At 40.1% G+C, this 14,651-nt stretch overlaps 1 protein-coding gene across 2 annotated transcripts; it reads left to right on the top strand.

Annotated features, from left to right (window-relative positions):
* The first annotated feature begins 3,125 nt into the window (after positions 1–3,125).
* LOC115364230 (ethanolamine-phosphate cytidylyltransferase-like) lies at positions 3,126–14,372 on the top strand. Of its 2 annotated transcripts, none has more exons than XM_030058706.1 (13): positions 3,126–3,430; positions 9,042–9,130; positions 9,975–10,136; positions 10,320–10,386; positions 10,487–10,571; positions 10,669–10,710; positions 11,377–11,509; positions 11,631–11,713; positions 11,824–11,901; positions 12,018–12,083; positions 12,190–12,255; positions 12,344–12,432; positions 12,599–14,372. In XM_030058706.1, exons 1-13 carry the CDS (start codon positions 3,300–3,302, stop codon positions 12,711–12,713), a joined length of 1,206 nt encoding a protein of 401 aa, XP_029914566.1. In that variant the 5' UTR covers positions 3,126–3,299; the 3' UTR covers positions 12,714–14,372. The 2 variants fall into 2 exon arrangements, with proteins under 2 accessions (XP_029914566.1, XP_029914567.1); XM_030058707.1 differs by lacking the exon at positions 3,126–3,430 and adding an exon at positions 8,261–8,280.
* The last annotated feature ends 279 nt before the right edge of the window (positions 14,373–14,651 follow it).

The following is a 14,651-nucleotide window of genomic DNA, read 5'->3' as shown; positions in this document are numbered from 1 at the left end:
CCACATCATATTTCAGACGCTGGTGCATATCCTGGTTTAGGCTCATGGTTGAAACATTTATTAGTGTTTTATAATATTGTGTTTGGTATCGTGTTAGAGGGTGCCTTCTTTGCTCTCATTCAAGCTAATTTTTGTCTAAACTATACTTTCTTTTAGCCCTGTGGCATCTATATGAATATCAGAGACACCAAACTGAAAAACTGCAATACTCACAGGACTCCAAAGATTCGTGAAATACCCATACTGTTTCATTGTGAGAGATGACTGGGCCTTAAATTAGAAGAATGACTTATGAAGAAATCTCTCTCATATGGTCTTTGTAGAGTCCAGAGGAATAGCTCAAAAGAGTCAAATTTGTCCACTTTGTGATAGAAGTGTAAACACTGCATACTTTTATGATTATTTTGCAATTAAGCAAAGGCACAGGGGGCACTGCAGCCTCAAAAATTGGAGCTTAAACTGTTAATCTTGATCTAGCCAATCAATTTATACCCAAATCATGTCCCTGTGTGGCTGGTAAATTTGTTTAATTTCCAATACAAACAAACCAACCAACCAACAAGCATAGGAAATCAGATTTTCTTTATGCTTCTTCACATTTGGAAATAATAATGATAAAAAAAAAAAAAAAAAAGTAGGTGTAATCCAATGACATACTCCAAAAAGATTTGGTTTAACATGCATTTCTGCCACAGTCCTGTCATTTCTGTGGTTGCTTTGGTTTTTCTCTGTTTTTCTTTGTGTTTGTTTACTCTGTGTAGCCCACAGTCTGTGTTCCTGTAGTTCATTCCAGCTTGTTCCATCCCCCAGCACACCAGCCCTGCTTTAGTCTCCTCAGCTCTGCCCCTTGAACCTGGCCCACAACTCCTTGCTTCCGCCACTCACAGTTGCACCTACTTGCTGCACCAATACTTAAGTTAATATCAATAGTTAATATTATTCATTCGTAAGATAGTTAAATCATCTTAAAATCTTATCCTAAGTGTGTTCCAATCATTTTAGAAAATGATTGGCCAATTCAAGAAGAACAGTTTAAGCTACAAATTGTGGACCTTTGCATAATTGTAAGAAATTGTAAAAATATGCCAGTATTTACACTTCTATCACAAAGTGGACAAATTTGGCCCTTTTTTGAGCTATTAAAATGGACTAAAGACATGGGAGAGATTTCTGCCAAAGTCATTCTTCTAATTTAAGGCCCACAATCACCTTTCACAATAAAATAGTATGGGTATATTGCACAGTCCCTGAATCCTTTGATTACTGTAAGTATTCCAGTGGTTGAGTTTTGTGTTTTTGATGTTCTTTGCCACAGGGTTAAATATATATATATATATATATATATATATATATATATATATATATATATATATATATATATAGTTTAGGCGAAAATTATAGGGGAAATGTGTGTCACTGACGGTTTAAAAGTTTAAGTGACACCTAGCTTACGTGAACGCTAAGAAGGTCCCCTCTAAAATGATACCCAGCACAATATCATAAAACACTGATAAATGTCCTGACCATGAGCCTAAACCACAATATGCACTATAGCGTCTAAAATGTGATTTATAGGTGGATAACTTCATGCGCTGGTTACTGTGACAAATCTGGCACGTAGGAATGCTTATCATACTACAGCATCATCTATACTTTTCCAAAATAATATTTGCCACCTTGAGTGGTAGCCCTACTGGCACCATGGACTATTATGATGATTATAATGGATACAAAATTATATTATTAAAATCACTAGGCTATGTAGTTTTGTATAAACTGGTAGCTTGTTTTTAGGACAGAAATCACACATTTCATGTTTTATTCAAACCCATGCCATTCTTAAAAAAACAAACAAACAAACAAACAAAAAACAAACAAACAAAGCAAACAAAAAACAAACAAACAAACAAACAAACAAAAAAACAAAACAAAACAAAACAAAAAAACTGTCACCTCTGTAACATTTCTATTATTATAGCCACCATTTAATTGTTCTCTGTGGTACTCAAAAGTGAGTTAAGGACCATAATATACATAACAGTATTTCCACCAAGTCCAGTAATATTCTTAAAATAATTTACAATTTTGCTAGGATCTTTATACCGTGGAGTGGGCCTATCTATCCCTGCAAAATTTACAATAGGATTGTCGTGTGTCTTTTTAAATTTACATATAGGTAATTACATTTAATGTCACAATGATAATGAAGGCATATCCTAGTTCTACCTCAATTCTTGTTAGCATTTTGTAATTTACTGCCACGGGACTGAGAAAAAACAATATGGTTATTTATATTTCAAAATATACAAAAAAATTGACAAAATCTGCAGCCCTACATGTTATATAGGGGCTTCTTATTTGAGGGGACAACTCAAATACTACCACCACCACTACTACTACTACTACTACTGATGATGATGATGATGATGATGATGATGATGATGATGATAATAATAATAATAATAATAATAATAATAATAATAACAACAACAATAACAATATAATAATAATAATAATAATAATAATAATAATAACTGCTATTTTTATTATTATAGGATGCGCAAGAGAAAAATATAGATAAAGGCTGTTTTGAATGCTCAATATGTCTGTACAAATATAGTTTGTGCATTCTTTGCATATTTCAAACAATGAATATTCTGCAACATATGCGAAACGCTATTTTGCCGAATGGGGACAAATAAGATTGCAGTAAATAGAGGTCAGAGTTAAAGACTGTCCTTGGATGATCACCGACTGGCTCGCAATCAAAGGCAGCCATGGCGAATAGCCTGGTATTTCTACGTGAATCCACATATCACAAATTATCACATGACAGTGGAAAAAAACGCCGTTGTTATGTAACAACATGTCGGCCTAGCACCGGCACTCATCGTACGATGTGTTCAATGTCAAACCAGCCAGAACAACCGCTGAATGCCGGCTAGGAACTTTCAAAATAAAAGTCCCAGCAACAAAAATGTGTTGCACCGTGTCTTACGATTAAAGACCCTCTATTTCCGGTCTCGTGCCGTCTGTCTTTAGGCGGCTTGACGCAGCACGACTCACCGCCGTGACGCGCTCCGTCGCCGGTAGAGGAGGCGTTGGCGCACCCCACTGCCGCTGCTGCTGCTGCTGAGAAGCGTCACTCCACACGCACCGGCTGTCCTGCACGCAAAGGGGCACACGCAACTGACACAGCCCGCTTCAGTATCCAGTGTCGAGGGATTCGGGTGTCTTGTGTTTAGTGAAGTTGTTCCCGTGTAGAATAATCGCCAACTGTCGTCTCGTCGTGCACAAAAATGATCAAGAACGGGCACCACCACCACCAGATGAACACAGCAGCCGGGAAAGACGCAGGGACGATCCCCGGCACTGCAGCGTGCAGCCCGGAGAAGAGGAGGCGAAGCATCCGGGTGTGGTGTGATGGATGGTGAGTTGCCTTAACGGGAATCGTGATGAATGGTCGAGTATGTCACGAAGATGCTGCAACATTGTCCGTAATGTGAATGAATAAATATGTCAAGCTGTCACCTAGCCTCGGCACAGGCCTCTACTCCAGCTTATAGGCTCTGAGAGAGAGAGGGAGAGCTCTCATAATAATGACTTAGGCTAGAGCAAGCGTCTGCCACATCATGTAATAACCCAACACAGACCAGTACAAAGAATTTCCCAGTAGAAATGTCAGGTTTGACTGTTTATATTAGATCTTCTCACGTGGCATACACACACCTGTCCTGACCACTGAGGCTGTCAGTGGCCTGACATGACCACTGCACCTCAGGACAGGTCCAGGCCAGAGCTGCAAGCTACTTCTGAGATATTAAGTGACAGAGTATTAGTGTAAGCATACCAACCTCCACCAAGGCATTTATTCCTTTTCACTCGAGGCGTGCCTTGACATAATGTGATAATGGAAGATTTAACTTGATCTTTCCTGTTGCTAAATACACAATGACTGATCCCTTTATGTACAAGGTGATGCCTTAACATGACCAGCCCTAAAGATACTCTAATATGATTTACTTCCACTCACACAAACTTCTTTGTGCATTTCAGGCTTAGCTAAAGTCAGCCACCTCATGCCATAGATTTAAAGAAAAAAAAAATCTAAATGTAAGTGTAAGTTAATCTTACCCTAGAGAGATGGCAATCGCAATTAACTTAAACCATTATAGCTGATAAGCTGTCAACGCCTTTTATGATCTCTTTTGTCATTTTTGTTAATTGAAAAAAGTGAAAAAAAAAAAAAAGCATTCCTCATAAACACATGAATGCTGAGTACTTATAATAAATACTTACAATAACATGAATGGGCAATAGTCCTGTCAAGGGAAACAAATCAACAGATCACAAGCAAATATGAAATGGATACCTTTTGGATAATTCCGGTTTCCGAAAGGCGTCCAGGTATTCAAACCTACACCTTGAGAGTTAAAGACGGAAGTAATAAACCCACTAAGATGTAAAGAGGTAAAGGTAAATGGGCAACAAGTACAGGTTATACAGGCATGACTTGCTTAAAGTATAGCACTGACCTCCGTGACGCAGATAAAAAATGAGTCTTAATCTTGTTTTATCCTGAGTTTATCTAGTATGCAACAAGACCGTAATTATCACACATTACTAGGCCTTTCCTGTGGCAGCATTGATTATGACTCCAGCCTCTCTAAAGACAAGGAGCCTCTTTCAATATTATTTCACTGTGACATGCCCAGACACACATAACTACTCTGAGGATGGATGCTCTCTCAGTTTATTTAAGGTCATCTGAGGAATAACAGAATACTTTTACTGCAGTTTGTTCTGGTGTGAACAACCATCACGCTGAAGAGGATGTTTTAGATATACAAGGTTCAGGTTAGGGCTGAACAATTAATCAAAATATTATCTAAACTGCAATATGGTCAAGTGTAATATTCAAGTCACCAGATCTCTATTATAAATGAAACAGTGTGGTGCTACAGATATGCCCTGACCTACAAATCATACTCTTCAAATGTAAGAAAGCATGTTTGTTTGGCACAGACCCCAGCAAAAATCACACCATCATCATTTTGACAACGTTTTCAGTGAAAATTAAAAATATGATGCAGTTTGTTCTGGTGTGAACAACCATCACACTGAAGAGGATGTTTTAGATATACAAGGTTCAGGTTAGGGCTGAACAATTAATCAAAATATTATCTAAACTGCAATATGGTCAAGTGTAATATTCAAGTCACCAGATCTCCATTATAAATGAAACAGTGTGGTGCTACAGATATGCCCTGATCTACAAATCATACTCTTCAAATGTAAGAAAGCATGTTTGTTTGGCACAGACCCCAGCAAAAATCACACCATCATCATTTTGACAACATTTTCAGTGAAAATTAAAAATATGATGCAAAAATGATCATTCCTACTAAAACTGTGAATCATATTGCAATCTTCATATCTGTGAAAGTAATTGTAATATGTTGTATTTTTTATTTTATTTTAGTTTTTACCATATTGTTCAGCCCTAGCTCATGGGGCGCTAAATCACAAACTGACCTGCCAATTTGTATGGATGCAAAAAATCTGATACTCATACTTGCATAGTCAGGTTTTAGGTGTCACATTCAGGAATAAATATAGTCCAGTAATCTGGCTACCACTAAGATGTATGCATGCAAAATGTGTACTATTATCTATATGGCAGAGCAATACTATGCACTAGACTCAAATTTATTCAACATGTGACCTTGTGAGTACTGTTAGGAAGCGATAGTGGCACCTCTTCAAACGTTATCTCTTCTTTAACGGTGATGTAATGGAATAAGCTACTAGAGATGTGTCTGACTGACACAAACATATTTCATTTATGCATAAACGTAGTGTTGGATGATGTCCAATCCAAAACAGCTGATGGATTGTCAGATCACCAAAACAGGACTGGGAAGGGCAAGCCCAGCGATGGAAAACACCTGTGCTCATGTCAATCAGCACAAGAACAAACAGAAAAGCGAGGCTGAACAATTAAAAAGACTTTTTAGCTTTTTGGTTCTTCTTCTGCAGCTTTATGTCTTCAGAGTGCTTACTTCTATTCCAGAAAATATGGTTTGCTGCAGCCAGGATGTTTCTGCAAAATCAGAAAAAAAAGAAATAAACCAACAACAACAACAAAAACAAACAACTTTGGAGAGTATGCTAAAGACTACACATTGTTGATTTGTAATAAAACAGGAAACTCCAGTTTTTGTCTCACTTGAAGATGGCATTTGAACTGACGTGCAGCTCAGTGGCTTGAGAAATTTCTCTAACCTCTAAGACTTATGACATTTTTCAGAGACCCATTGGATAATGTCAAAATGCACTGTCATCGAGCTAAAAGCAAGTTTTGTTTACTTGGCTCCTGACACATTAACGTTTTGCAGATGCCCAGTTTTCACCTGACAGCTGCGATTTGTCTATTGTTCATGTTTTGAGCCACGTGGGCCAACACTTAATTGTAGGCCATATGTCTTATGATGGGCAAGTGTCCTGACGTTTGTCTAAATGCAGTTAATGCTGAACAGGTTTCACTGACTAGTCTGGGTGGAGTTACAGATGTGAGATTAATTTGAGGCCACATACACAGACATGTGATGCTCCATGCTGTAATACCACAGTCCATTCAACAATCTTGGCATTCACAGACTCCATACTACGGTGAGACACAGAATGTATGCTGTAGCTTGCTCAACATAACACAATAAGAAAATAACCTTCCATTTTGTCTAAATTTTACTTGGCATGGACAAACCAACTTTTGGCCATTAGAAAGGCTGAAATTGAACCTGCTAATTGCACTTGATGCCGCAGATGCCTCTGTCATGAGAAGCACCGAGCCCTCCTGGGCCAAGTCGAGCTTCATGAGGGCAAAAAAAATGCTTTGAATTTCTGTGTATGAAGACCAGGATTATAGTGGCTTTCTCTTGTAGAATTCCGGCCATTTAGGTGTGGCCGCCCACTCGTGGTTTGATGGAATGTTGCAGAATATTTGGGATGCCAGAATATTAACCGGTGGGGTGAGCTCGCAAAGAGAGCCAATGTCAGCAGAGCTCATGTCATTAACCTCTCTAACCCCTCTGGCCCACACCTGCCACGGCCACTGCGGCTTGTGCAACCATGCTTGTCACTGAGCACATTGTCTCCTGCAGCCCTACTGGACATTGCCATATTCTTATTGGCATCTAGCACTGTCAGCAGCATGATGGAGGGCAAACGGGGGAAATTCCAAGAAAAGAGCACAGTGTCCAGTGACTTTGTCTGTTGGGACATCTTAGACTCCTTGCACAAAGAGACATTCAGTTGTTATTGGTTACCCGGACATGAGCTTACAGGGGTTAAGGATCAGTTTAGTGACAAGCATCATCAAGGAGGTGTGTAAAGTCCACCTCCACTATCTATCAGCTGAGGCGGGGTGCACAGATAAGCCTGTACACATACAAATTTAAGCCTGAGGTAATGATTTTATTGACTCATTCTAGATCATAATTGATCATAAAATAGTTAATGAACAATAAATCATTAACAGAGCAGCAAGAATAATATCTTAACTGGTTCTTCCATTGTACTCTCTCAATGCCCTGTTCCCTCTTTGGTGCTATCCTTGAGAAGCTCAGGTGCTGTTTGGGTGTCTGTTAACAGGCCACACTAGTTAATATTTCATCACCTGACTGTGATCCTCTCATGATCCATCCTGCTAAAAAATACAACAGGAATACAGTCACCCATTGGGCACCAAGCTCGTGCTCCTGGGTTACAAATCTATCCAAGAGCAGAAAGAGACAAACACCCAAAGGCTGCCTCCGGGTCTTATGTAACCCTCTGGGAGTCTCAGAGTTTTCCCTTCCTCTTGAGTCACCTCCAAATGGCCCCCTTGCATGCCTCTGGCCCTGTACCATCTCTAGAGCGGCTGCACACGTGGATTCCATTTCAACTCCAATTAACAGCACAAGACATGCACAAAAATCTCGCTCTCTCGTGAGTTGCCTCTAAATGAAACCGTCCTCTGAGGTTCACGCTAGTATGTTTGTGTAAAGTGGTGGGGAAGGATGAACTGGAATCACATAGGCAGATTCCTACAGAGTGATAGTAGATAATCTTGTTTATTTAAGACCTACAGTGCTGGAGGGAATTTCAGTTCACTCAAGGGCAATCCAGTCTGCATGCAGCCTGTGTATAGTGACACCGCGGCAAGGCACAGATGCTGTCTTTCATTAGCATACCCTGGGGCCAACAGCAAACGTGGGATTCTGTTACTGTTTTGGCCATGTACGTAGCTCTGGCAGTGCCCATCTGTTTTCTTATTGATTTTTGAGGGTGCTGTTCATAGAGTTATTCCACACCATACTCCTGCGAATGCTGATGTGCAGTGTAGTATGCTAAATTGGACTCTTGTCAATTTTCATGGTAGCTTTGTATCTTCTCTCTCCTGTTATTTAATAAGTAAGCTATGAACAAATAAAAAAAATCCTCAAAATTTTCTGTTTACTTATGTTAGTGGATGGATTCGTGCAGTGCGTCTATAATCAAACCCTAATAAAGTCTGCATTTTTAATATTACTGCATTCACTTTGAGCCACGTGAGCCTATTCTGCTATTTTGCATGCACATGAGATATCATTACCATGCTTAAAATGGAACAGAAAGAAAAATTATCCGACTTTCAGCAGTAACAGTGATGGAAGGCTAATGTCCATCTGTTCTCTATCACTATGCTAGATTACATGTTACTATCTCAGTTCCAATCTGTGCTAATCTAATTATCTGCAGATGGTGCGCTAGCCTGTGTGGCAGAGGGAACACATTGACTTTCTTGTGTTGAAATTTCCATCAGATGTAACAGTGTATGAATATCTATCTTATTACATGACGTGTTTGGCTCATAGCATTGATTGCAATGCTTTATTTGAATGTTTTTGTGTTTTTCTAGAGGGTGGTTTATGTGAACGGGCCTGAATTAAGTTGCATTGTTTCTCCTGCCCCTTTGGTTGACTGGATGTTTCTTCTTCTCTTCTTTTTTTCTGTCCCAGCTATGACATGGTCCATTATGGTCACTCCAACCAGCTGCGACAGGCCAAGGCCATGGGAGATTACCTCATCGTTGGAGTACACACAGACAGTAAGGGCCAGTAAGAGTCCCTGAATTAGAAGAGTCCACAGCTGGTTGCTTTCACATAAATATTGTTGCACCTTCACATGACACCCAAAACTAAATGTGTAACAGACTCAACCTAAAATTCAGACCCCTATCACAGATTCTGAACCCTGTCTAATGCTCTCAGGATCCTCTGCCACTATCACACTCTCTTTCTCTCTTTCTTTCCCTTAGTTCCTCAGCCCTTAAGCACCCTATCTAAAATCGAACTCCATCTCTCTTCCTTCACCTCTAAAGACCTTTGATTATCTACTTCACTGCTTTCATCCCCAAGCCTTTGCCTCCATTTCCTCCTGATATTCCCTTTTTCCTAAACCATCCATGTTTCCAGCCCGAGGCTCCTGGCTCTGGGGAGATGCCAGGCTGCCAGCCTCTGTTTATTCTCCTCAGTCCCATGATCAACAGCCAGGCACCAGCTGTGTGCTGTAAGTTTAGAGGGGTTGTTGTAACAGTAGTGCAGGAACCCAGTTGACCGTGCACACCACACTCCCTCGCTGTCCTATGGCACACTGGGGCATCTTGATATTGTGGCAGGGGGTGGTGCAAGTGTTTATGATAATGCAGAACAGCATTATTCAGGCTTAGACACTACACAGTCAGAGCCAGTTCAGATAGCAACAACCTTCCCCCTGAAGTGATAATGAGCTATCTCAGTGACAGTAGTGATACTGCAGTCATGTACTATGAAACAGCTTATTTGAATGTATTTTCATGGTGGTTTCTTTGCCTATATTATGCTTTGCGTTTTCAAAGTTCTTGGTGAATGTCAACAATATTGTCTTTTTTTTTTTTTTTTTTTTTTTACAAGGTGAGATAGCAAAGCACAAGGGTCCGCCAGTCTTCACTCAGGAAGAAAGGTACAAGATGGTGCGTGCCATAAAATGGGTGGATGAGATAGTGGAGGGAGCACCGTATGTCACCACCCTGGAGACTCTAGACAAGTACAGCTGTGACTTCTGTGTACATGGAGGTACCCATAACAACAGCTTGTCCTTATATGTGGGCACATATGGATGACAAGTCACAGAAAATGTTTTATGGGCCTTTAAGCATAATGCTGTATCAGAGATTTTGGACTATTCATTGCAGGATATGATATAGTGTACATTTTCTCTGGATACAGTGTAATATACTGTATGTGCTGTCATTTCAGATGATATAACGCTAACAGTGGATGGAAAGGACACATATGAAGAGGTGAAGAAGTCAGGACGATACAGGTGAGATCTACATTTAAAATCTATTGAAGACAATGCAGCAATAATTGGATGTATATGGTCTATTCAGTGGCAATGGATTGAGTTTTTCATATTATTACAGGGAATGTAAGAGAACCCAGGGAGTTTCTACCACAGACCTGGTCGGCAGGATGCTACTCATGACCAAAGCGCACCACAGCAACATTGTGAGCACAGCCTTGTCCTTCCTCCACGTGCTCAATTCACCATGCAAGAGGATAAAGTCCTCAAGGCTAATTAGCATCTCTCCTCTCTTCTCTTTAGGACAGTTCAGACTATCAGCAGCACACAGACAACTTTGGAAAGGTAGGTCCATGGTGACATATGTCCACTAATTTTAATGTTCTCTGTCATTACCAAGTCAATTTTAAACCCTCAAATTGTGCCCACTTGAAGCAGCTTACTGCCAAACTGGGGTTTATTTGGGACCAAATCCTTGGCTTTGTCCGCCTGTTTTGTCATTCGAGTTGCCAGAGTTGCTGTTAGGGCCAGATGCCAACCATCTCCAAACAAAGGCCTTTACTGTGGGCCCACTTTATAATCAAACTTGTGGGTCTGGCCAGTAAACAGTGAATGCCACCTCTGTTCCTAGATGGGGAAACTAACTCTGGGTCAACATGCTGTGGTTTTAAATAGTGCTAAAAAAAAAAAAAAAAAAAGAAAGAGGACCCATTTTCACATTTCAGTGTCTTAAGACTGGAAAAATAATGCTGTGAATTTGGCTAGTGCTGAATAAATGCCCTGGAGAAATGTGGCCCAGCTCTGAGTTAGCCATTGATCTTCTGATCACCATAGGGATCATTACTCCTCACACCATGGGGTGGTGCTGTTGCAGCAGAGGTATTCATTTTGGTGGTGGGAACATGATGCAGCTATGACAACTACAGCGAAGAGCTGTGGCTCTTGATCATTGCTTGTTGTGTCACTCTGTGCTTATTTACTGTTATGTATTATGGGGGGTTGCGTCATCAGAAGGGCCACAGTCCGTGGACAGGGGTATCTCAGTTCCTGCAGACATCCCAGAAGATCATCCAGTTTGCCTCAGGCCAGGAGCCTCAGCCCGGAGACACTATCATCTATGTGGCAGGAGCCTTTGACCTCTTCCGTATCCTCTCATAACCACACTACACAATCAATAGCATTTCTGACTGCACACCGTGAAAATTTTCTACCAAATATTCAGCTGTTATAAACTGTATCTTGTCCCTTAACCAGCCTACTTTCAGACATTGGCCATGTGGACTTCCTGGAAGCAGTGCATAAGCTCGCAGAAAAGCCATATATTATAGTGGGGTTGCACTTTGACCAGGTGAGTCCCATTCCAATTGTCTTTTCTCCTGTCACCCGAGTGACATAACTACTGTCTCCCTGAATCCTGTGCCAGCATTTTGCCAAGCATTTGTACTTTGTGTTTTTCAGGAGGTGAATCGCTACAAAGGGAAAAATTACCCCATCATGAATGTCCATGAAAGAACACTCAGTGTCCTGGCTTGTCGAGTGTGTTCTCTCTCTTTTCTCCATGAACACAGTGCACCACATGTATTTTTGGCAAGTAGAAATATAAAACTCAAAACATCTAACTGATTTTTTTCATGTGTTTCTTTTTTTCACAGTATGTGTCTGAAGTGGTGATTGGTGCACCTTTTGCAGTCACAAAAGATTTACTCGACCATTTCAAGGTAAACTGAGACAATACACTTACCTCCCTGCAATGGAAAGCGATGTTCTCAACAATCCAGAATTAAAATAATACTGAATCATCTAAGCACAGCTTTGACTTTACAGGTGGATCTTGTATGCCATGGAAAGACAGAGATATACCCTGACAAGGATGGATCTGACCCCTATGCTGTAAGAACCCAAACATTTTAACATCATACAGTTACTGAGAGAAAAATATTTCGAATAGAATAATGAGGAGTTGATTCCTCATATCCAGGAGCCCAGGAGGAAGGGTATCCTGCGTACTGTTGACAGTGGGAACAGTCTCACTACGGATGCCATTGTGCAAAGGATAATCAAAAACAGGTAACAAGTCCCAATTTCTTGTCCACCTCAAGCAAAGTCCAGAAAGACAGGGGCTGAGTAAAAGGCCAAATTTACATTGCATCCAATGGGCGGCTCTGTCGATTGTATAGTCACTAAAGCTTACTGTATACTTTTTCTAACTTTTACTAACTTTTGTATGACCTAGGTTGCTGTTTGAAGCAAGGAACCAGAAGAAAGAGGCCAAAGAGATTGCAGTGATCCAGGCCATGAAGCGACAAGAGGAGGAAAAGACTAAAGAAAGAGCCCAGGCTGTACTGTAGGGAGGCCCCAGATAAATATCATAAGTGTAGTGTCAACAGACATTGACGAATCCAATCCATCTAAACTCCCACACAGTAAAATCCTCCTCATGAGTGTTGTGGCACTCTCCACACACTGTCCTTACTGTCAGCAGTCCTGAAAGCAACCCTTTTGTTGTAAGAGGGTGGCTTAGTTCTGCTGTGGGATCATCAGGTATATGTGTGGGCAAGGATGACTTTAACATGCTGCATATATGCAAATACATGTCATTCCAATCTGTGTCATTGAACAAATCAACCATACAGACATCTAGCTGTCCACGCAGTTATGGAAAGCTCAATCATACGCCCAGACTGTAGAAGATATTTCCATGTCTTCAACTTCAACCATGTTTATTTTGTGTCTTTAGACATTGTTCACTCCTCAAGTACTTTTACTTATTTGCCTTCAAAATTGTACAATTCATGTCATGGTTATTTTTATTTTATTTTATTTTTTTTTTTATCATGGGATTGGATATATGAGAGGCAAAAGGGGGAAACCTGAGATGTTGGACAAGACATGGAACCGTTGGTGACCAATGAAGAGATAATTTGCCCTCATGTGATGATGGCTGAACAGCAAACTTTTTGTCATTTCCTGGGGGTTGTTGCTGCTTTCTGCTCAGCAATGGGCTTGGCCCCTCAACACACTGTCAGTCCAATTAATCTATGTATATATGTACTGTATGTATCTATTATAAATTAATAACAGGCTCTCTGGAAGATGTTGAAACCACCGGAGAATTGGGGGTGAAAACTTCCCTGAAAGCCTTCCATCGGCTGAGTTCTCAGGAGAAGCTGAGGGTATATATAGTGAGATAGGCCTGCTTCAGTAAATGTTATTATTATCTTTTTTATTTTACCAGAAGCTAATCACAGCTTCTGTAATATAGCCCCAGCAGCTATTCTCTGCTTCTAACTGGAGTATTTCAGCCTTTGGAAGTGAAAAAAAGTGTTGAGTATTTGATGGGCCAACTTATGGGACCTCATGTACATACCAGACTTTGCTCCAGAATGCACTGACTGTAAACTGTTGAGACTCATCAGAACTGCTCTGTTTTATAGATGGAGCAGTTTTTTAACTCAAAAAAAAAAAAAAGAAAAAAGAAAAAAAATGCACATGATCAAGACCTGCACACCTGGCCTTTTGAGTGCAATTGTTTCTTCTTTTTTTATTTTTTAAACAAGCACTCCTTAAACTTATTCTAGCATAGAGCACTATAGAGGTTTATCAGAATGTTTTTAACATTTATTGTAGAGTAGAGAACTATGGAAGATGTTCAGTGTTGTTGACTTGCTCATGACGTAGGCCTCTTACTGTCATTTTTGAGCCCTGAATAAGTTAAAATCTATCTAATATTATATTTTTTTGTAGATGTATATCTTACAGACCTCCTCTCCATTAACTCTGGTTGGTTTCATATTGTTTCAAAAGCAAAATAATATGTCTGTATGTCCAGTTGGAATGTACTCAGTGTAGGCTATACTCTATATGTTATTGACAACTCCCAATTGACAAATACTGTAGAAATCATTCAGCCTACAGAATAATATTGCTGACAATAACAACAACTTCATCTGGAAAGCTGTGTTTGTCATCTTGTTTTAACAAAAATAGAAAATGCTGCCTTGATGTCAGAGAGCTGCCATGCCTGATTTATTTACTCACATATAGTTGAGGTAAGTGAGCTGGCTGCACATAAGCCACATAAAAAAAAAAAAAGGGTAAGGTAATGAAGCTGGACACAAAAGTGACCTTTGATCACTGGAGATGATCTTAATTTTGCAACATGAATCACTCACACTGAGAGGTTGGTAAATGTCAGACCATTAAGATTGGAATATTTAGCTGCTGATCTGTCCCCAACAAGGTCCTGCATGCTCGCCAAAGAGACTTGTGGAAAAGCTAATATGCAT

This window comes from Myripristis murdjan, chromosome 8, assembly GCF_902150065.1.
Source record: "Myripristis murdjan chromosome 8, fMyrMur1.1, whole genome shotgun sequence".
Classification (NCBI taxonomy): Eukaryota; Metazoa; Chordata; class Actinopteri; order Holocentriformes; family Holocentridae; genus Myripristis; species Myripristis murdjan.
Note: the sequence above shows the minus strand (reverse complement) of the source record. Positions and strands in the feature narration are given on the sequence as shown.

What these genes read in the sequence shown, in the direction of transcription:
- LOC115364230 (XM_030058706.1), top strand. Translation starts at nt 3,300, where the DNA reads ATGATCAAGAACGGGCACCACCACCACCAGATGAACACAGCAGCCGGG. An exon ending in TGACTTCTGTGTACATGGAG is followed by an intron (nt 10,137 to 10,319) that starts GTACCCATAACA and finishes CTGTCATTTCAG; the next exon opens with ATGATATAACGCTAACAGTG. An exon ending in ACACAGACAACTTTGGAAAG is followed by an intron (nt 10,711 to 11,376) that starts GTAGGTCCATGG and finishes TTGCGTCATCAG; the next exon opens with AAGGGCCACAGTCCGTGGAC.